Here is a 24,215-nt window from a genome sequence, read left to right as displayed (position 1 = left end):
CTGTTTGCCACCATTGAATTATCCATTATGCCCTCGAACTATAAATATTTCTTATCAGCATACTTACCATGTACATTTTCTTTTCATATATTCCCCAGATTTCTTATTCTATATGGTGCCAAGCTGCTTATAAGATAATTCTCCCTCTATATATTTGGGATCTGTGGGAGACACAAAGTACACCCATATTAGGAGGTTGCACTCTTGAATCAGAAGATCTAAATCAGCAATGACTAAGTACTTTCCAAATTATTAGGATGTCTCCATAAAGTGGTAAAGTAGGAGAGGATGTGTACCTATGAAATAGATGGCATAGGCTTGTAGCCTACTGGTAGACATATTTTTTTTTCTTTTACAAAATGCTGCAGTCCTGAAAGATGTTGCAGACAGTAATAATTCACCATTTTCATGGACTTTCAGCTACCTTGTCCAATTTGATGAGGATAATTAAAATGTTTCTGCCAGTGAACTGTTGTGTTCAAGTAAGAGTTGCTATTGATTACGAAAGCTACTTCCCTCCAGTGTGCATGCAGGTTATTAAACGTTATCTATAACAATAAGATAACTACCACATTTTTTGAGAATCCTAAGGCCCGGGATTCTCCATACCATTTTTCTCCTTCTGCCATCACTTTCTGCCTTCATATGTAATACAGTGCCCTCCATAATGTTTGGGACAAAGACCCATCATTTATGTATTTGCCTCTGTACTCCACAATTTGAGATTTGTACTAGAAAAAAGTCACATGTGGTTAAAGTGCACATTGTCAGATTTTATTAAAGGCCATTTTTATACATTTTGGTTTCACCATGTAGAAATTACAGCTGTGTTTATACATAGATCTCCCATTTCAGGGCACCAAAATATTTGGGACACATGGCTTCACAGACGTTTGTAATTGCTCAGATGTTTAATTGCCACCTTAATGCAGGTATAAGAGAGCTCTCAGCACCTAGTCTTTCCATCACCTTTGGAAACTTTTAGTGCTGTTTATCAACATGAGGACCAAAGTTGTGCCAATGAAAGTATAAGAAGCCATTATGAGACTGAGAAACAAGAATAAAACTGTTAGACACATCAGCCAAACTTTAGGCTTACCAAAATCAACTGTTTGGAACATCATTAAGAAGAAAGAGCGCACTGGTGAGCTTACTAATCGCAAAGGGACTGGCAGGCCAAGGAAGACCTCCACAGCTGATGACAGAAGAATTCTCTCTATAATAAAGAAAAATCCCCAAACACCTGTCCGACAGATCAGAAACACTCTTCAGGAGTCAGGTATGGATTTGTCAATGACCACTGTCTGCAGAAGACTTCATGAACAGAAATAGAGAGGCTACACTGCAAGATGCAAACCACTGGTTAGCCACAAAAATAGGATGGCCAGGTTACAGTTTGCCAAGAAGTACTTAAAAGAGCAACCACAGTTCTGGAAAAAGGTCTTGTGGACAGATGAGATGAAGATTAACTTATATCAGAGTGATGGCAAGAGCAATGTATGGAGGAGAGAAGGAACTGCCCAAGATTCAAAGCAAACCACCTCATCTGTGAAACACGGTGGTGGGGGTGTTATGGCCTGGGCATGTATGGCTGTTGAAGGTACTGGCTACTTATCTTCATTGATGATACAACTGCTGATGGTAGTAGCATAATGAATGCTGAAGTGTATAGACACATCCTATTTGCTCAAGTTCAAACAAATGCCTCAAAACTCATTGGCCAGCGGTTCATTCTAGTGCAAGACAATGATCCCAAACATTCTGCTAAAGCAACAAAGGAGTTTTTCAAAGCTAAAAAATGGTCAATTCATAAGTGGCCAAGTCAATCACCCGATCTGAATCCAATTGAGCATGCATTTTATATGATGAAGAGAAAACTGAAGGGAACTAGCCCCCAAAACAAGCATAAACTAAAGATGGCTGCAATACAGGCCTGGCAGAGCAACACCAGAGAAGACACCCAGGTGATGTCCATGAATCGCAGACTTCAAGCAGTCATTGCATGCAAAGGATATGCAACAAAATACTAAACAAGACTACTTTCATGTTCAATAGATTTGCTTCGGACATTTCTAGCACCTCTGAACCAGTTCGATGTAGGGTCAGTTGATGCAAGTTGTGATCTTTCATTTATCTATCACAGAGAAAGGTAGTACTAAAATGGCAAAATAATTAAGATTTACAGCAATGCCACAAATACACAGAAGAAGGTGGAAGTCTTCTATGCAACGTATATATTTATCAACCTGGAAGAATATATAATTTAATTACATCTAGCTCATGGATTAACTTTGCCACTATATGAATTAATGAACAGTAACAAACTATGTGAACTACCTGTGAAAAGATGGCTGGATCCAATTCGTCTCTGGTCTATTGTGGCACAATCAAAATTAATTCAAATTTTACTGAGAGTGTGTAAAGATTGGCTACCCTTTATATACATCGCCTAATTTTGGGTAAAATTTACCAGCTGGACACACTATATAAAAAGCACAGGACATTCTATCACAGGACATTCTATCGTTCAAGTAAAAATAATAGCAAAATTCCTGTTCCTTCAGCGAATAATCAACATTCACCTACTTAGATGAAGATTATTGTGGGAAATAACAATTCCCTAAAAATAAATCGAAACTTCAACGGGATTAAAATAAATTGGAGGAGTGATAACCATGCATCAGAATCAATGATTTGCACCCTAAATCAAGTGAGGGGAAAGAAGGGTTTTAAATAGAAACTATAAAGTATATGGCTTAAATGTTTGAAAAAGAATACACCAATGGGAAAAACATAGTAATTTCCCATGTGTCCACCATACAGAAAGTACCATGGCACTACAATTTTGCAGATTGTAAGAGAATGTAAATTCATGATGTCTTGAGCTGTCAGTTACCCACCCTATCCATGCAAGTGTTGAATGTAGAGGATTTCTAATTGTCTTTTGCCTTTCCTTCCTAGATCCCGCACTTTCTGCTCACAAAATGGATTTGAAGTTAAATCGGTTCTGCACATCAATAGGTCAACATTTTGTTTGCAGCAAGCTAAAGAATTTTTTGTTATGTGCTATATGTTGGTCTTCAAAGCAAAGCTGAATGTCTTTCCCTTTTTCCTATTTCCATCTGGTGGGTTCAAAGATGTGTTTAAAAACACATTTCTATAAGATTTTAGTAAAAAGGAACTTGTTTTCAATTTGTTTGTTACTTAAAGCATAGAATAATTTGAGATTGAACAGATAAAATATCCCTGAACAGTAATAAAATATCATTGATTTTTAAGATCGCTTGATCTTTAACAACTGCATTGCCACTGTAGATATCTGCATGCTGGAGAAAACAATGGCACAAGCTGGTAGAGTTGCAGCCTCACAGCTCCAGCGATTCTGTTCAATACTGACTTCTGGTGCTGTCCATATAGAGTTTGCACATGGTCACTGCAACTGCAAGGGGTTTCCTCCCAGATGCCCTAGCTTTTTCCTCATCCCAAAGATGTGTGGGTTGATAGGTTGATTTGCCACTATGCAATGCATCCAGTGTGAAGGTGAATGGTAGAATTGGGGGGGGGGGGGGGGGGGAGGGTTGAAGAAGGCGATCAGTTGATGGGGATATGAGGAGAATAAAGGTGGGAATAGGGTAACATCAGTATAAATGGGTAGTTTAATGATCAGTGTAGAATCAGTGGGTGTATCCGAGCTGTGTGAATGCCAGACAAATAAAGGTAGGGGAGAGGAATTTGTTAAGAGCCAGCAGGAAAGTTTTCTGAAGCAATATGCTGATAGCCTTATAAGAGGCCGCAACTGACTTTGTGTGTGGTGTAGTTCCTTGAGCATTATTGGAGCTGTAATCTAAATGGATAAAATCACAAAAAATTGGCATAATTCTGGAAATTGCATGTTATCATTTGAATGATTTGTACCATCTTCACTTTTTTCCAAAGTACTTTAATTTTTAAGGCAAACGGTAGAAAACAGCACAATATAAAGGTCTACGTCTCTATTTTCAACTGATTTTTTAATTTCAAAGTGATCATGAAAACATACAATCATGATCATGTGAAAACGCTGGATTCTCTGTTTTTTACTCGTCAATGAGGTCAGTCAAAATTGCATTTTGCATTTAAAAACAAACAATTTAATTGTGTACTGCATGGGCCAGTCGGATGCATGTTACATATGAATAATTAATAAATAAAGAAGATGCATTATGTAAGTGTTTGTTTTTCCAAACAGTTTGATGCCTCCAAGTGAGACGTCGTTTCAATTTCCCACTGAAGGGTTGTGTGACAACTGATACTTAAAGAGGAATGCTGGGCTCGGGAACTCAGAGCCCTCCAATATGAGAGCAAAAGTTTAATGACGCGCTCCCCCTCGCAGGGGCAAACTGCACCACCCTCCGCTGACGAGCCCTCGAAGCAAACTGTGGCAATGAACTTCTGGGTAGGTGGCTGCTTTCTTTCTTCAACACAATCGTTGTGACAAACGCCTAATCCAACACGAGACCGCGTATTGAATTCACGGCCGGCCTCGTCATTCGCCCTGACTCTGAACTAGCTGAGAGATGATTGACAACAGCAACAGTCGCACGGAGCCTTCAGGGAAACAGTTTCTGAAATGAAAAATTGCAGAACGCAGAAACTTTTTTTTTTTGCTGGCAATGGGGAAACAAATAGTACTAGTTGGATGCAAAGTTTCCTATTGTTAAAGCTTGTTTTTTTTTTAATGGGAGGGGTTGGGGGTGCAGGCGCTGGCACTGCATGTTGGTTCACATTTATAAGGGATTTGATTGGTCTCGTGAGTTGGAGCTGGTCGGGGGTTTCTGCCGCCCCTGGTCGCTGGCTCGACGTGGTACAACCCGGCAATTTAAGGTGCTGCCAATTGCCCACTAACCCAACTACGCAGACAACCGGCTGGAGTTTTTTTTTTTTGCGCTTGAATAAAATTGGTACCACCCCCCTAACACCTAACAGAGAGAGAGAGAGAAAAAAAAAAACCCGCCTGAGGCTGACCCGACTGAGCAGATGGACAGCGAAGGAGCGGTGAGTACTTGGGTCTGGGGAGGGCGGCAGGGATAAGGAGGGATGGCTCCAACCTGTTTTCCACGCACTTTGCGAGCGATTGCAGGCGTCGATCTCGGCTGTGCACTCATCACCAGTGCGTGTCCGCAGGATCTGATGTGCAAATTATTTATCACTTTGGGGGGAAAAGGCGAGATGCTGGGCGAGGTTGACAAGGCGGCGTGCGGGCGGGCGGGCGGCCACGCTGCGGCTTCAGCTCGACGCCGAGACCGAGCGCGGCCTTTGGGACCTCCATCGCCCCGAGTGTTTTCTTTTAATGATAACGATACGATGTTTATGTTTCTCTTTGTGCGGAGGGAGGGGACTTGAGTGACCTCCGATCCTAGTGTTTTCATTGAACATTTTGCACTTGAAAGCGGGTCGGCGACGCCGGCCGTCGATTAAAGTCCAGGGGAGGAACGATATTCAGCCACAGTTGAATTGAATAAATTCACCCGACTAATTTTGTAGATTTGAACAAAGTGATCATTCGAGGGACGTCGATGTAGATATAATTCAGTCCTCGGCTTTTTGATTTGCCCATGTTGGTTGAACGTGAGGGTGGTGGTGTTATTTGTGGTATAATTTGATAACTTACGTTGCTGGCGAGATATATACGGTGGGGTATAGACTTAAACGGTCGAAATGAAGGCATCGGAGGCGGCTGTGTTGCGAGAGTTATGTTTAGTCGGCGGTGCGGGCTTGGCCCCGGGGAGGGGGGGGGGGGGAAGAGGCTGAGGCGGCGGGCGTCGCCTCCCTGCAGCTTCCCGCCAAAAGCCGTTGCGCTGGCGCACTGGTTCCAGTTCTCGCCAGTTTGCTCGGGCACCAAGCGCCAGCGGCGACTCACTGTAAAATTGCCCGCCCCTTCCCCCGACTCCGACTCTTCTCGCTCGTCTGGCGCCGGGAGGCAAAAACAGGCGGACAGAATAACGGGCGGCGGGGACGGGGGCGGGCGGGGAGGGGGTGGGGGAGCGGAAGAGAAGGAAAACAAAATCAAACAGGTGTGCCTGAAATGGCGGGGCGGGTTGCAGGGTGTCTACTCTAGCTTTATCGTCTGCTGTTGTAAAACGGGTGTGAAGATGGGATTGGGGGGGGGGGCGCGAAATAAATTAGAACGTGGAAGGGGTTTAAGGGAAGGAACGGACGGACGGGCGGCGTCTTTAATATTTTTGTGAATTGAACACTTTCTGGGCGTCAAGGGTGCGGCTCCTCCGGGCGTCGTGTTGCTGCGGTTTGTGGGGTGGGGTGGGGGGGGGGGGGAGAGGAGCCGCGAGCGCCCAGTAACGGCCCGCGGGCGCGTGCCCGGCCCGGCTCCAGGTGGTTTGAAAGTCAATTAAAACCCCAACCCCGCCGCGATAGCTGGAAGTGCAAAGGTGGCAGTGGGATTTTGCACGCTGAGCAATGATTTTCCTGTTGTGTGATCGTCGTTAATTTATTTAATCACTGTTTTTTGTTGCTTTTTCAGTTTTGGGGCGGGCGGGGGTAGTGTTAAGTATAAATAAGTACCGAACAAGCTTTAGCTTCCCTCCAACTACTAGGATTTCCTCCAACTACCGCGTTTTCCAACTACTAGGATTTCTTGGAGAATGTTTTTAAGTGTGTTATGAAACTGAAAATCATGGATTCACTTTGGAAATGAACCATGCATGGTTGTTGACAGTATAGATAAGAAAGAGCATGCTGGAAAGGTTCGTCGAAATTAGGCAGGCAGAAGATGGAAAATAACGATGCTGTAAAACAACAATCCCAAATCTTCATTCGAAAAGTTGAAGAGCAGAATTGAAAATAAACTTTAAACTTCAAGCCATTCCCATACTAGATAACCTCACTGACTCTCCATTGCCCCTTTTTTGTTCATCTTGTCAACCAAGGTTTCCTAATCTTCAAGAAGGGTCTTGACCCGAAACATCACCCATTCCTTCTCTCCAGAGATGCTGCCCGACCCGCTGAGTTAATCCTGCATTTTGTGTCTACCTTTCCTAATCTTCGCGCTTATGAGAAACATACTGGCCTCTCAATGTGTTCCACAATTCTAAAATATTCCCTTTTGCAGGTTGCCTATTGTATTCAATTTTTGAGAGTTCCTGCCTTTACCCAATTTCAGACTGTTATCAGAGGATCATAGTTTTTTCCATAAATATTTTGAAACTAATAAAAGTATGTTCAGTGGCCCCAAACTGCATCCACACGAGCACATCAACCACTTTTCCACATCAACCTAGCCTCATTTCCTAAGAGCAGGTTGAGTGTAGCCCCTCCTTAAGTAGGGCTATCAGCATATTGCTTCAAAACTTTGAAGAACAGGCATAACAAATTCTGCTCCATCTAATTCCCCAAGGCAGTCCCAGTCAATATCACCTGCTATTATAATCCTATATCCTACACCTATCTGTGATCTCATACCATAATTGCTGCTCTAATTCCCGATGACTATTTGGGATCCTTTACTCCCACTTATTTTTAAATACGCTCATACAGCCTTGATGGAAGTCGTCACCCCCCCGCCCCCCTCAGAATATCCTTTCTTTTGTTATGTGGCCAGTGTAGTTAGAAGTAACAAGTTAGGAAACTGAAAAGTGTAATTTGCAGTAAGGGTGGATTTCACTGTTAGTAAACATCAGATTCGTTCAGAGGTGTAGGAAAATAACTGCAGATGCTGGTACAAATCGAAGGTACAAAAAGAATAATCAGTCTGAAGAAGGGTCTCGACCCGAAACGTCACCCATTCCTTTTCTCCTGAGATGCTGCCCGATCTGCTGAGTTACTCCAGCATTTTGTGATACCTTAGATTGGTTCAGAAAATGAGAAGCAACAAATTCAACAGTTGAGCTAAACTCAATAAAGGGTGAAGAAATTCTCATTCCTGTAAAAGGTTTCTTATTTTCATAGTGATTTTTGTTATAAATGTTTAATAGAAATGCAAAGTTGTAAATTGTTCACTGATGTAACTAAACAAAAAAACATTGAGAAGATGTAGCGGTAGCGGCACGGTAGCGCAGCGGTAGAGTTGCTGCTTTACAGCGAATGCACCGCCGGAGACACAGGTTCGATCCTGACTACGGGTGCTGCACTGTAAGGAGTTTGTACGTTCGACCTGCGTAGGTTTTCTCTGAGATCTTCGGTTTCCTCCCACACTCCAAAGACGTACAGGTATGTAGGTTAATTGGCTGGGTAAATGTAAAAAATTGTCCCTAGTGGGTGTAGGATAGTGTTAATGTACGGGGATCGCTGGGCGGCACGGACTTGGAGGGCCGAAAAGGCCTGTTTCCGGCTGTAGATACATGATATGATAAGTGCAAAGATTCTATAATCAAAGTTTCAAAGAACAGTTTTCTGTTCATTGGCATGGTTATGCAGACTTATGACAATGTCCAATCTTGGAACTGAACCTTGTAATCTTCGTTGCGCACAGACCGTTCCCTCTGTAACTCCCTAGTCCACTCGTCCCTTCCTACCCAAACCACCCCATCCCCGCCGCAGGAGACGCAACACCTGTCCCTTTACCTCCCCCTCAACTCCATCCAAGGACCCAAACAGTCTTTCCAGGTGAGACAGAGGTTCACCTGCACCTCCTCCAACCTCGTCTATTGTAACCACTGCTCTAGATGTCAGCTTCTTTACATCGGCGAAACCAAAAGCAGGCTCGGCGATCGTTTCGCTCAACACCTTCCCTCGGTCTGCCTTAACCAACCTGATCTCAAAAATAGCTGAGCACTTCAACTCTCCCTCCCACTCCCAGTCTGACCTTTCTGTCATGGGCCTCCTCCAGTGCTATAGTGAGGCCCACTGGAAATTGGAGGAATAGTACCTCGTATTTCGCTTGGGCAGCTTGCAGCCCAGTGGTATGAACATTGACTTCTCCAACTTTAGGTAGTTCCTCTGTCCCTCTCTTCCCCTCCCCCTTCTCAGTTCCCCCTCTATCTTCCTGTCTCCACCTATATCCTTCCTTTGTCCCGCTCCCCTGATGTCAGTCTGAAGAAGGGTCTCGACCCGAAACGTCACCAATTCATTCTCCTGAGATGCTGCCTGACCTGCTGAGTTACTCCAGCACTTCGTGATACCTTGTAATAGGACTAGCTGGTGAAAGGTTTGAGAACTTCAAGAGTTCATTGACCCCAGTCTGCCATACTTGTGTTTAGTGAGATAGTTGATTCTGTCGTGATAAATATCCTAGGAAGTGTCTGGAGCATGTATTCTATCCAAGTTTATGAGATTTTCCTGATGTTGATACATGCTCATGGATCCTTGCACAGCAGGATCTCTGGGTGTGGCTTAGAGTGACTGGCTACTGGGCAAAATTGCAAAAGATCGCAATCTTTATTTCATTCAGTTGTATTGTCAGACCTGGTAATTGTGAATGACAATTTCAAGTCGTTTCCAGCTGAACATTGCCTGACTTCCCAGCTGATGAATGTACAGGTAGCTCAGCCATAACACATGTTACTATAATGCTAATTGAATAAAATGTGTGTTAATTAGGGAACACAATTTGAGAACCGGGAGGAGGTGGCTGATCTGGCGCTCTGGTGTCAGGACAGCAGCCTCCTCTTGAATGTCACAAAAATTAAGGAACTGATTGGGGACTTTAGAAGGGCTCAACATCTGAGAACGTACATGCCACTGGAGATAAATGGGATTACTGTGGATAGGGTGAGCAGCTTTAAATACCTGGGAGTCCACATCACAGAGGATCTGACATGGACAACACACATTACCGCACTGGTGAGTAAGGCAAGGCAGTGCCTTTACCACCTCAGAAAGCTGAGGAAATTCAGAGTCTCTCTGAGGATCCTCAGTGCTTCTACTCTGGGGCTGTAGAAAGCATCTTGTCCGGTAACATCTCAATCTGGTTAGGGAACAGCTCTGCCCAGGACAGGAAGGCTCTGCGGAGAGTAGTGCGTTCGGCTGAACGCATTATGGGAACTACGCTTGCCCCCCTGCAGGACCTATACATCAGGAGGTGCAGATCCAGAGCCAGCAACATTATGGGGGACCCCTACCACCCTAGCAACGGACCGTTCCAGCTGCTACGGTCAGGCAAACGCCTCCGCTGTCACGCTGTGAAAACAGAGGATGAGACGGAGTTTCTTCCCACAGGCCATCAGGACTGTTAACTCTTGTATCATCAGGGACTAATTTACTGTATTAATTAATTTTTTTGTGTTGTGTCTTTAAAAAAAATAAATATTCTGTTTTGTAGTTTTAGCGCAATCCGCAGGCATTGCCACTTTCATTTCACTGCACATCTTGTATGTGTATGTGACAAATAAAGTTGACTTGACTTGTATTAAGCCGGGCGAATTGCTTATAACATGATATCGATTGGGAATTAGAGGCCAATTTAGGGAGGGGGGAAAAGGTCCAGGAGAAATATACTGTTTCCATGTATTGTAAGAAAATAACTGCAGATGCTGGTACAAATCGAAGGTATTTATTTCACAAAATGCTAGAGTAACTCAGCAGGTCAGGCAGCATCTCAGGAGGGAAGGAATGGGTGACGTTTCAGGTCGAGACCCTTCTTCAGACTGATGTTAGGTGGGCGGGACAAAGGAAGGATATAGGTGGAGACAGGAAGATAGAGGGAGAACTGGGAAGGGGGAGGGGAAGAGAGGGACAGAGGAACTCTCTGTTGGAGAAGTCAATGTTCATACCGCTGGGCTGCATGCTGCCCAAACGAAATATGAGGTGCTGTTCCTCCAATTTCCGGTGGGCCTCACTATAGCACTGGAGGAGGCCCATGACAGAAAGGTCAGACTGGGAGTGGGAGGGGGAGTTGAAGTGCTCAGCCACCGGGAGATCAGGTTGGTTGAGGCAGGCTGAGCGAAGGTGTTGAGCGAAACGATCGCCGAGCCTGCGTTTGGTTTCGCCAATGTAAATAAGTTGACATCAAGAGCAGCGGATACAATAGATGAGGTTGGAGGAGGTACATGTTTCTATGTAATGTCCCGGCAGTAATCAGACTCCATTGTCCTTTAAGAATGCAGGCTACTAGTTTTGCCACATTTCATTATTGAAATTGACAAGTAATCGTTTCTATTGATTGACACTTGTGCAATAATACACAGCCTTCAGTATTTTTAGTTTGCAGTGACAAAAATTGTTGCTTTTAGGGGGAAAAGGCTTTATTTTTAAAAATCCTGTGGGGAAAAAAACTAACTTTGTTATTGCGATTCTGAAACTCTAGCCCGGAACATCTTTTCCCCATTCACAAAATTTTGTGTAATGCAAGATTTCTTATGATCGCAACAATCGTGTTATGTCAGAGCTAGCCATATGGTTTGTACATTCACACAAGTGTTTGGGAGATTGACAGTATGGATTTTTGAACTGCTGCATGTCCACAGGCATTTTCTGCATGTGGGAACTCAGTTTGCGGCCACGTTTTGACCTGCAAACTGTTTGAGCTACGAACAGTATACAGAGAAAAAAACTGCTGGAATTGGGGATCATATAATAAACGTTAGAAGACTTTTGGCGGAGGAGAGCCATCGTTGAAATAATAATAATCCTGAGCAGATCTTATCTTTTCATTTCCTTTCAGAAATGAAGAAATATTGAAAAGTAGTCCCAGAATGTAGAATCAAAATATTTAATTTATTTTATTTTTTAAGAAGATAAATATTAGAAAGGGATAGATACAAAATGCCGGAATAACAGCAGGATGGCAGCATCTCTGGAGAGAAGGAACGAGTGACGTTTCGGGTCGAGACCCTTCTTCAGACACTGAAGGGTTTCGACCCAAAATGTCACTCATTCCTTCTCTCCAGATATGCTGCCCTCCAGCATTTTGTGTCTATCTTTGGTGTAAACCAGTATGTGCAGTTCCTTCCTGCACAATGTAGGGATATAAGTGTGTGATGTGAACAATAAAATTGTTGAGAGAAGTATAATGCAAGATTCAAAAACCGAAAAGGAAATTTGCTGTTCAGCAGGATATGGACGACTATATGGTGAAAAACAAGTCAATTGAAGAAAAGCACATTTCAATGCAATGAAAGCATCAATATGCAATATAAGTAGGCAAAAATCTAATTGAATAATGTGAACCTTTAAATTAGAGGCCTTTTAGTAGATTTGTTTGGACTGCAATATTGAAATTTATAGGTGACGCATTTGTGGGGAGTGGATTGGAGAGGTACTGAGGATTTTGGTAACAGATTTCTTGGAGGTACAAAAAGGCGATTAGAATGAGCAGACATGAAATTTGATGCTGAGAAATATAAAGTAATGCATTTTCATAGAAAGAATGAGAAATTGGTTGTCGACTGAAAAAGTGATTGCAAGAAGATCTGAGAAAAACATTTATAATAAGGATAGACTCAGTAGACGGAGAGAAGCTGTGAAGTGGTGATGTAGAATCAAGATGATTGGCAAAGAAACTAAAAATGACATTTTTATAAAACATGGTTAGGATTTGGTCTCGAATGCACAGCTTGGACTGAAATACGAGGCTGATTCAATTGTTGCATGCAAGAAGAAACTTGCTAAGTATTTGAAAGGATGTATTGGCAGATCGGAAACAAAGCAGGTGTGTTGAACTAGCTGAACTACTCATACATGGGGCATTATAAACAGCACAAAAAGTAAGGACATTTGTGTTTGGTAGATTATTTCTTTGTTGTAACAATGCTTCTTGGCAATAAATCTTATACTGTTGGAAAGCCTGTTTATTTCCCTTTTAAATGGTGCCACATTTGTAAGGAACATGCATTTGTGGGATGAGCAGCAGAGCTGAGTATATGGGTTGCGCCCATGAAAAATTTGCCAAATCTTCTCTGCCAATGCCAAACAGCTTATTCTGCTGTTGCTATTGACTCTTGTTTTGAGCTTCTGGTACCCCCAGGTGCTGACTATCAGGTGCCTGATTGGCACCTGATTGGCAGCATCTGTGAGCATGGGCCCTGCTACAGTGGTCAGTAGGTGTCTGCTCCAAGAATCGGCATGCCACGTTTGACTGATCTGGATAGGGCCCGAGCGATAGGGCAACTTCAAGCTGGTGTTCCGCAAAACCAATTTGCGGCATTATTTGGAGTGAGCCCTAGTACCATCTCCAAAGTGAAGGCCAAGTTCCATATAACGGGGGATGTCAGAGACAGGCCGCGAAGTGGGCGTCCCAAGAAGACGACACCCGAAGAAGACCGTTTCCTCACCCTGTCAGCACTTAGGAACCGTAGGCTGTCTTCTACAGATTTGCAGTCAAGGTTTGCAGGACGATATGGCCGATGGCTCTCTGCCCAGACAATTCGGCACAGAATGCACGCAGCCGATCTATGGTCTCATAGGGCTGCCAGGAGGCCTGCCATGACTGCCCTTCACCGTCAGGCCCGTTTGCGCTGGTGTCGGCAACACGTGCACTGGAACCTGAACATGTGGAGGAACGTTATGTTCAGCGATGAGTCCAGATTCTGCCTACGGCAGTTGGATCATAGGGTCAAAGTGTGGAGAAGACGCGGAGAACGCTATGCTGATTGCTGCACCGATAGAGTAACATCTTTTGGTGGAGGCAGTGTGATGGTGTGGGGCGGCATCTTCCTCACTGGAAGAACGAGGCTTGTCATCATTGGAGGCAATCTCAATGCAGAGAGATATCGAAATGAGATTCTGCAACCAGTGGCAATCTCATATCTCCACAGTCTGGGACCGAACTCTATCCTCCAAGATGACAATGCTCGCCCCCACAGAGCAGGGTTTCTCAGAGACTACCTCCAGAATTTGGGAGTGGAGAGGATGGAATGGCCTGCCAGCAGTCCTGACCTCAACCCGATTGAACACTTGTGGGATCAGCTTGGGCGTGCTGTTCGTGCCAGAGTGACCAACACAACCACGTTGGCTGACTTGCGACAAATGCTGGTTGAAGAATGGGATGCCATCCCACAACAGTGTGTGACCAGGCTGGTGACCAGCATGAGGAATAGGTGCCAGGCTGTTGTGGCTGTGTATGGTTCTTCCACACGCTACTGAGGTTCCTGTTTGTTAAATGAATAAATTGTTAAATTGCCAATATGTCTTGTTTCTTCAGACTTCAATCATCCAATCCACCAAACAACACTGAACAAGAGTCAATGGCAGAATAAGCTGTTTGGCATTGGCAGAGTAGATTTGGCAGATTTTTCATGGGCGCAACCCACATACTCAGCTCTGCTGCTCATCCCACAAATGCATGTTCCTTACAAATGTGGCACCATTTAAAAGGGAAATAAACAGGCTTTCCAACGGTATAAGATTTATTGCCAAGAAGCATTGTTACAACAAAGAAATAATCCACCAAACACAAATTTCCTTACTTTTTGTGCTATGTTTAGATGAGACAAGCTGAGTAAGAATTCTGGGACTGAACAATTGCATGCTTAGATCTGTATAACATTTCTAATTACAATTTAGTTACATTAATAATGTAAACCTGGAGAGGTACAAGTGTTTTTCTAGAACAGTGGTTTCAAAGACAGCAATGCTAATAATACAATATCAGTTACCAGGCCAATAAAGGAAAATTAATGCAGGCAATGGACTACCCTGCTGATTTGCAGAATTGCATTAAGTATTAAATCCTTGTAGTAGTTGGAAAGTAGTAGGATTTTATAACGGTTAAAAAATGTTTGGAGTTTGATGGAAATAACGGTGTTATCCATCTTCCAAATATCCAACCCTCTTCCAAATATTCACTTTTGAAACAATGGGGTTATGAATACGGTTTTGCAAGATTGATTCCATGAATTGGTTAATTAGAGCATATTTTAAATTCGTGGTGAGCTGATTTTTAAAAAAACTTCTCTTTTACAGCAGCAAAGTACTAATCTGCCACAAATGGATTCGTCATCTCCGTCTCCAAATCCAGTTTCACCAGTGCCACTGAATAATAGCAATCCAACCAGTGCCCCAAGATTTGGAACAGTCATTCCTAATCGGATCTTTGTAGGAGGAATCGATTTTAAAGTTAGTTTTGAATGTGCTTGTTGCCTTAATTTATTTTCATCAAGTAGAAGATTTCAAATTCAAGACCATTTGTGGTTCAGGATACTTTACTTTATTTTTCAGACAAATGAAAATGATCTAAGAAAGTTTTTTGCACAATATGGAACTGTTAAGGAAGTCAAAATAGTAAATGACAGAGCTGGAGTTTCTAAAGGGTGAGTATAAAACAACATTGAATAAGACTTTGTATTTATTTCAAACTGGTTTAGGTAAGCAGTTGGTGCTTTGTGTGCCTGGGAGATCAGAAATGGACATGACAATAAACAAAATGATTTGGGTTTCTCAACAGTTTTGACCTTATTTTTTGTTATATCTACAATTGAGGGAAAGAAAAAAATCTAATGTAAACTGAATGTGAATGGAATGAGCTGCCGACCCATTCCGGCTCGCACCAGTTCCACGACCGTTTAGAACCCTGGCTTCTGACGCCACTCCCGACTTACAAGGTGCATCACCAAGCCCTTCTTGACCCACTGAAAGGATGCAAACTGCTGGAGTAATTCAGCAGGTCAGGATGTCTGGAGAACATAAGTGACATCGGGACACTTCCTCAGACTCATTCAGCCGGTTGTGTTACTCCGGCGCTTTGCGTTTCAGTGTGCCCCCTCGGTCCCTATGGGACTTCCTTCCGCTTGCCTGCTGTCGCTTCCAGGGTGGAATATATCAGCGACTCCGAGGAAGAAGGAAGAGGCGGCGGCAGAAGGGGGAAGAGTTGGTGTGGGGAGCCCCGGCTTCTGAACTTGGCCACAGTGTCCTTAAATATGGACGGATGCTGACTCAAAACATTAGCGAAGGATTTTGTCTGTTTCCCTGACCAGTGCTCCTTGACATTTTGTATTAGATCCTCCCACCTCAATTTCTGCTTGTGAACAGGAAGTAGAATCCCAGGCAAGTGGTTAGTTTTTTTTCAAAGTGTGATCAGGGGATTATGTGATTGGTGTGATTGATGTAGCAGTGGCCGAGGGTGTTTGGTTCTCTGGTTGAACATGAGATTTGCTGATAGTACTTTGGTAGTACAGTCTTGGAAGCTGGTCTGATTGAAGTCCCCAGCTACTATGGAGAAAGCCTTGGAATACTTTGTTTCAAGGCTGTTTTTGTAACATTGTGTAGTTCCTCGTGTAAACTTTGCTTCAGCATGGGGTGGGATGTTGGCTACTGTCAGGACAGCTTGTGAATTCCTAAGGTAGATAGCAGGGACGGTGCTCACCATAAGATATTCCAGGTCTGGGAAGCAACAGCTTGTCATGTATCTGAGCACCACAAGTCGTTATTAGGAAGTAGGCCCCTAACCTTGCCCGAAGGAATTGTATGGTCCATGCAACTGTACCTGCACTCCTAGATCCCTCTGCTCTACCACTCTCCCCATAGCCCTGCCATTTACTGGGTAGGTCCTGCCCTGGTTTGACTTCCCAAAATGTAACACCTCGCACTTCTCTGTATTAAATTCTATTAGCCATTCCTCAGCCCACCTGCCTATCCGATCAAGATCTTGCTGGAATTTTGATAATCATCTTCGGTATCTCTTTATTAATTGGCTGCACAATTGAATGGACTCCTTTCTGAATTATAAAAATCTTGCGATATATCTTGCGAAGTAACATTGATGAATAGTTGTAAAAAGAGTTCTGTATCATTGATCCAGAGATAATTAAAATCTCAAAAGTGGTAGCCAGAAATGTTAAATTCAAGTATTTGGAATTAAACCTGATCTCAGTAATACTGACAATGTATCTACCGATAGTCATTAAAAACCGAACAATTTTACTAATGTGCTATCCTTACCTGAACTGCCTTGGGTCATTTGGGATGGCTAATGAGCTCTGCTATTCCCAGTGATATCTCGGAATGAATAAATACAATGTGAAGAGGATCCATGCAGAGAAGTAAACTACCTGGCATTGTCATAATTTTGAAGTTGGAAATTGACATCTGCAGCAGTCTTGCTCAAGGAGTCTGCAATTAAAGCCCAGTCTTCCGAAGTAACAGCCTGGGTACATTCTTTGACTGCCAATGGATTGGCAGCAACCTGCTGCTTATCCTGAGGCGCTTGTGATGCTTCTTCTGAGTTTGCTGTGTGAACATAGTGCATTTTACTCACTGCAATGTGCAAGTAGACTGGCCCAATAATGTATATAGTGTAGAGGTTCACGTGTTGTATAAGCACTCCGTTTAATATTTAATCGATACAGCTCAACAATTAGTACAAGAGGGCAAGTTGTGTTAACGCATTGACTGTGAGGTGAAGACTAGCTCTGTCATCCGCTGCACACTGCCAGCAGACCACCCAGGTTGGCGTTGATTGGTCGGCCCAGATCACGCCAGGTCCATGCGAGTGCTCGAGCTCGACGGTTCAAGACCAGAGTGGCTCAGCCTGCCACATGACCCCCCCCCCCCAAGAACCGGAGTATTAGAGGCGGTTAGGCTGTCGAGTGAGGCAGCCTGATCTTGTGTACGTGTCTCCTGTGTTCAGGGTTGCAGCAGGTTGAGTTGAGGGCGGGTTTGGTTGGGATGGTGGATGCCCTCTGCGGCGGGGTTGTCACCTGCACCAGTTGGTCAATGTCCAAGTGTGCCGGCTTAAGACTGTCCACGGAGACAGTCTAGTGTCTGCCGCCCGTGTCGATGATGAATATTGTGTCGTTTTGCTGTACTCTGAAGGGTCCCTCGTAAGGCTTTTGCAGTGGTGTACGGTGGGAATCTCGGTGAAGGAAGACATACTGGTGGTCGTGTGGGAGACTGTGTTGGGACTGGAGAGAGCATACCCACCTTCTCACGGAGGTGTGTCAGCAAGGTCGTGGGCAGTTCTTGATGTCCACGCGCTGCCGGGATGAAGTTCCCTGGGACCGTAAGCGGGGTACCATACACCAGCTCGGCCGAGGAATTTGCCAGGTCCTCCTTCCGGTCGGTGTGGATGTGGTCGAAACGCCGGTGTGTCAGAGTGAAGTTCTACAACGGCGCCTTGATGTGTCGCTGAATCTTGGCGGTTTGACAGGGGATGCACGCTCTGGCCCAGTTGCCGACCTGTTTGCGCAACCCCTGCTACATGAATTTGGCTGCCATCAGGTGCCTTTGTTGTCCGGATGAAAGGGTGAGCTAGGTCATGAACCATGTTGAAAATCTTGCGGCGCCAGGCAGCGGGGATGATGGGTCTTGGCTGTCCAGTAGACACGTTGCAGAGGAGTGTGGTGTCATCAGGCCCAAATCGCTCCAACCGCAGGTCTGAGATGGCGGTGCGGTAGGCAAGCATCTTTTCATCCTCTCGCTGGGCGGCTGCCATGGCCTTGTAGTCGACACCTTGGGCCGTGGCGGTGCGGGACAACACATCTGTGACCTGATTGCTCTTGCCTGCAGTGTGCACAAGTCGTGTATTCTGAGATGTAGGTCTGGTGGCGCTGCTGTCGGGCTGACCAAGGCTCGTACACTTTGGCGAAGGCAAACACGAGTGGCTTGTGGTCGGTGAAAGCTGTGAAATCCCTGCCCTCGGAAGTAGTGGACATGCCGGCTGGCCAGGTAGAGAGCGAGGAGCTCCTGGTCGAAAGTGCTGTATTTCTGCTCCGGTAGGGGGGGTCTAGGTTCGTATACACTGGAATTTAGAAGGATGAGAGGGGATCTTATCGAAACGTATAAAATTATTAAGGGGTTGGACACGTTAGAGGCAGGAAACATGTTCCCAATGTTGGGGGAGTCCAGAACCAGGGGCCACAGTTTAAGAATAAGGGGTAGGCCATTTAGAACGGAGATGAGGTAAAACTTTTTCAGTCAGAGAGTTGTAAATCTGTGGAATTCTCTGCCTCAGAAGGCAGTGGAGACCAATTCTCTGAATGCATTCAAGAGAGAACTAGATAGAGCTCTTAAGGATAGTGGAGTCAGGGGGTATGGGGAGAAGGCAGGAACGGGGTACTGATTGAGAATGATCAGCCATGATCACATTGAATGGTGGTGCTGGCTCGAAGGGCCGAATGGCCTTCTCCTGCACCTATTTTCTATTGTCTATTGTCTCGGGTGACGACTGAAAAAGGTGAGGGGCTGCCAGCTACCATTGATCAGTTGTTCCAGCACTCCGCCCATGGCTGTGCCAGATGCGTCGACCATGAGAGCTGTTGGTGCGTTGGCCTGTAGTTGTACCAGCATCATTGCCTTTGTCAGGGCCTCCTTGGAATTATTGAACGCGGTTGCGGCTGCGTTATCACAAATGAGCTCTTTCGGCTTGTTGGCCTGCGCCTTGAACAGCAGTTGCATGATCCTGGCACCTGCTGGCACGAAACGGTGGTAGAAGTTGACCATGCCAACTAACTCTTGGAGTCCCTTCACGGTAGAGGGTTTGGCAACTTGCGAATAGCCTCAACCTTGGTCGGGAACAGGACCGTTCCATGCTGGTTAATGTGGCCGAGGAAGTTGGTGGAAGTGAGGTCAAACTGGCACTTGGAAAGGTTGATGGCCAGGCCATGCTCGTTAAGCCTCTGGCAGTGCTGCCAGCTGGCGTCGAGGATGTCGTCGAGGTAGATGAATACTAAGTCCAGTCTGCGAGCCGTTGGAATGCTTGGGCGGCGTTCTTGAGGCCGAAAGGCTTGCGCTGGAACTCAGAGCCCCAACCGGGTGATGAGGGCCGTCTTGGGGATGTCGTCTGGGTGGACCGGAATCTGATGGCAGTCGCACCAGGTGATACAAGGAAAATACCTTGGCACTGTCCAGGTTTGCCATGAAGTCTTGGATGTGAGGGACAGGGTACCGGTCGGCTGTTGTGACCTCGTTGAGACGGCGGTTGTCCCCAAGCTGCCCAAGCGAAATATGAGGTGTTTTAACCCAACACCTTCGCTCAGTCCACCTTAACCGCAGGCTCGGCGATCTTTTCGCTTAACACCTTCGCTCAGTCCGCCTTAACCAACCTGATCTCCCGGTGGCTGAGCACTTCAACTCCCCCTCCCACTCCCAGTCTGACCTTTCTGTCATGGGCCTCCTCCAGTGCCATAGTGAGGCCCAACGGAAATTGGAGGAGCAGCATCTCATATTTCGCTTGGGCAGCTTGCAGCCCAGCAGTATGAACATTGACTTCTCCAACTTTAGATAGTTCTTCTGTCCATCTCTTCCCCTCCCCTTCCCAGTTCTCCCTCTATCTTCCTGTCTCCACCTATATCCTTCCTTTGTACCGTCCGCCTGACATCAGTCTGAAGAAGGGTCTCGACCCGAAATGTCACCATTCTTTCTCTCCTGAGATGCTGCCTGACCTGCTGAGTTACTCCAACATTTTGTGAAATAAATACCTTCGATTTGTACCAGCATCTGCAGTTATTTTCTTACACTATAAACAGTATGCTATAAACACCATAATAAATAACAAAAGAGTTCTGTACATATACATTAAAAACAAACAAACACTAATTGCCAGAACAAAAATAATGCCCACAAAATCTATGCAGTTTGGAGCTTATTTGGAGGTTGTGATGTTTAATAGCCTGATGGAGGGAAGAAGCTGTGCCTGAGCCTAGACGTTACTGTTTTCAGGCTCCTTTACCTTCTTCCCAATGGCAGGAATGAAATGAGAGAGTTGCCACAGTGGGTCCCTGATGCTGGCTGCCTATTTGAGGCAGTGACTCCTATAGATCCCTTTGGTGGGGAGCTTAGTACCCGTGATGGACTGTATTCACCACCTTTTGCATTGTTGTTCTTCCGTCAGCATTTGAGTTGCTGAACCAGGCCATGATGCAACCTGTCATATATGCTCTCTACTGCACACCTGTAGAAGTTCAAGAGAGTACTTGTTGGCATACTGAATCTTCTAAAGAAATAGTAGCATTGATGGGCTTTCTTAAGATTACATCATTGTGCTGGGTCCAGGATAGATCTTCAGAGATATGCATGCCCAAGAATTTGAAGTTTTTGTCTCGACAGATGAAGATGGGTTTATGAGATCTTCAATCTTCCTCTTCCAAAGTCAACAATCAGTTCCTTGGTTTTACTGACATCGAGAGCAAAGTTTTACTGCCACCCTTTGGTCAGTCCATCAATCTCCCTCCTATACTCTGACTCATTGTCATCTGTAATTTGTCCAACAACGGTGGTGTTGGACTCATTCACTGTACCACTGTGTATAGTATAATTACTTTATTGTCACATATACTTGGATACAGGGAAATGGTTGGCATACAATCCAGTAAAATCATACTGTACCTAAGCACAATCAACATAAGTAAATCAACGATTATAATGTTTAAAAAAAAATAGATTTCTTCTGAGGCAGTCCACAAAGAGTCACCGTATTTTCAGGGCCATCAAGTATTAAGATCTTAAAAATATCTACTCTTATCTTGGCCTCAAATGCCCGTTGTTCTGGTGTAGGCACTAGATCAGTGATGGAGGAATCGACTGGCCTAGTGATGCCTTTGGTACTTTCTATCGTGTTCCGTGAAGTAGCTGCATGCCACATACAATCTGCTCACTTGTCTGCCTTCTGTGGAGCCTCCAACAACATTTGAGCTACACAGTCCTCCAGCTGCTGTGGGCCTCCAACAGCCTACTTCACCAACACCTCGGCCTGCGATCACCTCTGAGGGCTTGTAAAGCCTCGCAATACCACAACCACAGTGGTGTAGCTAGTTGAGTTGCTGTCTCACAGTGCCAAAATCTTCGTTTATATCCTCAAACCTGTGACCATCTGTGGACTTGGAAATCCTCAGTATATCACATTGACGGTGGCGTAACTGGTAGAGTTGCTTCCTCACAACACTGGAATCTTAGGTTCAGTCCTCACAGCAGTGGTTGCAGGGTTGGACTTGTAAATTCTCAATATTCCGCAATCACAGTGGCTTAGCTGGTAGAGTTGCAGTGTTAGAGCACCAGAAGCTTGGGTTAAATCCTCAACCCAGAGGATGTCACTGGAGTTTGCATGTTCCCCCTGTGACCACATGTGGAGTCTAGTCTGTCTTGCTCCCAGGTTAGTAGGTTAATTGGCCACAGTAATTTGTGAGTGTGTAGGTGAGTGGTGGATTCTGGAGAATTATTTTTTTTCGTATAGTGTCTCCGTCCACACTGCGACCTAACATTGAGGAGCTGGCGGCCTCTGCTGGAGACTGCTTTCGGGAGCTCCAACCGCGGGAGCCTGCAGACTTTAACATCATGGAGCTCGCAGTCCCTTGTTAGAGACCGACTTCGGGAGCTCCGACCACAAGAGCTTTGATCGCCCCGACACGGGAGCTTCGATCGTTGGCTGTGGGAGCTTCGATTGCCCCGACTGCGGATGGTTCGACTGCCCCGACTGCGGGAGAATAAAGAGGGAAGAAGATGGACTTTATTGCCTTCCATCAAAGTGAGGAATGTGGGGAATCCGCTGTGGTGCATGTTTACGTTAACTTTTATGTAGTGTCTTGTTGCTTTTTAAAAATATATATACTTTTTATTATGGCTGTCTGGTAAATCCAATATCACTGTGCCTTAATTGGTATACGTGACAATAAAAGACCTTCAACCCTTGAACCTTGATGTTCAATGGTTCAATGGTCCTTTATTGTCACGTGTACCAAGGTACAGTGAAATTTGATTTACCTTAGTCATACCAAAAAAGCAACAAGATAGAAATATACATAATGATTAAACATAAACAACCACCACAGCGGCGTGTGAGAATCCCTAGGACACGCGGAGACCCGCAGCCATCAGTTCAATGTTCAGGCCACACACGCGCTCCTTCACTGTGATGTGACCAGAGTTGTACCGACTGCTGTCACTCTCTCTACAGTCCCTGTCCACCCAAACAGTCAGAAAGCTGTCCACACTCGCACCAGACTCCAGGATGTTTTCATGGTGCGATGTCCCCGCAAACACCCAGATCACTGCACTCGTGGCAATCCCTCCACGAGTCCCCACCAGCGCAGGCAGCACGTCCATCTTGTTTTTTGGCAACCTCACATTCCTCACTGATGGAAGGCAAATAACTTTTACCTTCATCCTTTTCTCCCGCGGTCGGGGCGATCGAGGCTCCCGCGATTGGGACGGTCGAAGCTCCTGCGGTTGGAGTTCCCAAAGTCGATCCATAACAAAGGAACTGCCATCTCCACGATGTTAGGCCGCCGTGCGGATGGGGATACAATACGGAAAAAATTGCATCTCTGTCGAGGGAAGAGATTAAAGTTCATGAGAATGTTGGATGAGTGTGGTTGATCAACGTGGACTCAGTGGACCAAAGGGATGGTTTCCTTACTGTATTTTTCTGTGACTCTAATTCAATTTCTAACCACAAACATACTTGCATAGTTATCTTGGGCTTGAGAGAAGGGGATAAATCCATACTTTATGGAATAGTTGCCCACCGTGGGAATTCATTTTTCCTTTTTCCTGTGAAAATGGAATTAACAAAATGTGCTACTTAGTATTCCAATGTAAATTAGAGAATATATTAATGTAGATTAATTAGCAATTAAAATGAATGGAAAATTCCATGTCGTGTTTTTACACTGCTGTGTTTTTTATCCATCTTGAACAAGTGACACTGTTGCAGTAAGTAGGAATATGAAAGATGGCATGACCACTGATTTCTGTTACAGTATGCTTAAATATGTCCCAAGTGATTGACTTTGTTTTGTGACAGAATAGTGTTCAAACATGTTGCACAGGAAATGAAGACTATGGGTGTGTTAGCCCTTCAAGGAACAATGGGGTGAAGAATCGTAGAGCTGAGATAAGAAGTTTTAAAATCGTATCACCTTGTATGTCGTTTGATTATTTTTCTGCTGAAGCAATTGTTCAGCCTACAAATTGTATTTTTTGTAATCAGCCATACTTTTCAACTTGTATAGCTATAAAAGGACAAAACTAAACTTAAAATATTGAAATGTTTTAAATTATCAGACACCAAAAAATAATCATTTTTATTATATTTCCTTAAATTTGTCAAGTACATTTAAATTAATGTGTTGCCTATACTTTTCTTTAGGTATGGCTTTATTACCTTTGAAACCCAAGAAGATGCTCAAAAAATTTTACAAGAGGTAGGAGCCAATAATTTTTATTTTATTAATGGTGACATCACTTCACTTCTCCACCGACTCTAGCTCCGTGTTAAAAACAATTGGCCAAAGAAGAGAGAATTTGGCGCACATCGCTTATTAAAACAAAACAAGCTAGGTACAAAACTGATGAATAACTTCCTTATTGCTCAATTTTTTTGATATTCTGCATTGTTCATCCAGTTTCTCTCACAC

General features: G+C 44.5%; 1 protein-coding gene across 1 annotated transcript in view; it reads left to right on the top strand.

The window, feature by feature from the left end:
* The first annotated feature begins 5,016 nt into the window (after window positions 1-5,016).
* The window catches only part of LOC144596329 (protein boule-like), a 67,116-nt gene continuing 47,917 nt past the window's right edge, over window positions 5,017-24,215 (top strand). The window contains exons 1-4 of the mRNA XM_078404576.1: window positions 5,017-5,034; window positions 14,833-14,985; window positions 15,088-15,179; window positions 23,948-24,002. Coding sequence (XP_078260702.1) covers window positions 5,017-5,034; window positions 14,833-14,985; window positions 15,088-15,179; window positions 23,948-24,002 — 318 coding nt within the window. The remainder of the gene's footprint in view (window positions 5,035-14,832; window positions 14,986-15,087; window positions 15,180-23,947; window positions 24,003-24,215) is intronic.

The sequence above is a fragment of the Rhinoraja longicauda genome, chromosome 8 (assembly GCF_053455715.1).
Source record: "Rhinoraja longicauda isolate Sanriku21f chromosome 8, sRhiLon1.1, whole genome shotgun sequence".
Taxonomy (NCBI): Eukaryota; Metazoa; Chordata; class Chondrichthyes; order Rajiformes; family Arhynchobatidae; genus Rhinoraja; species Rhinoraja longicauda.
Note: the sequence above shows the minus strand (reverse complement) of the source record. Positions and strands in the feature narration are given on the sequence as shown.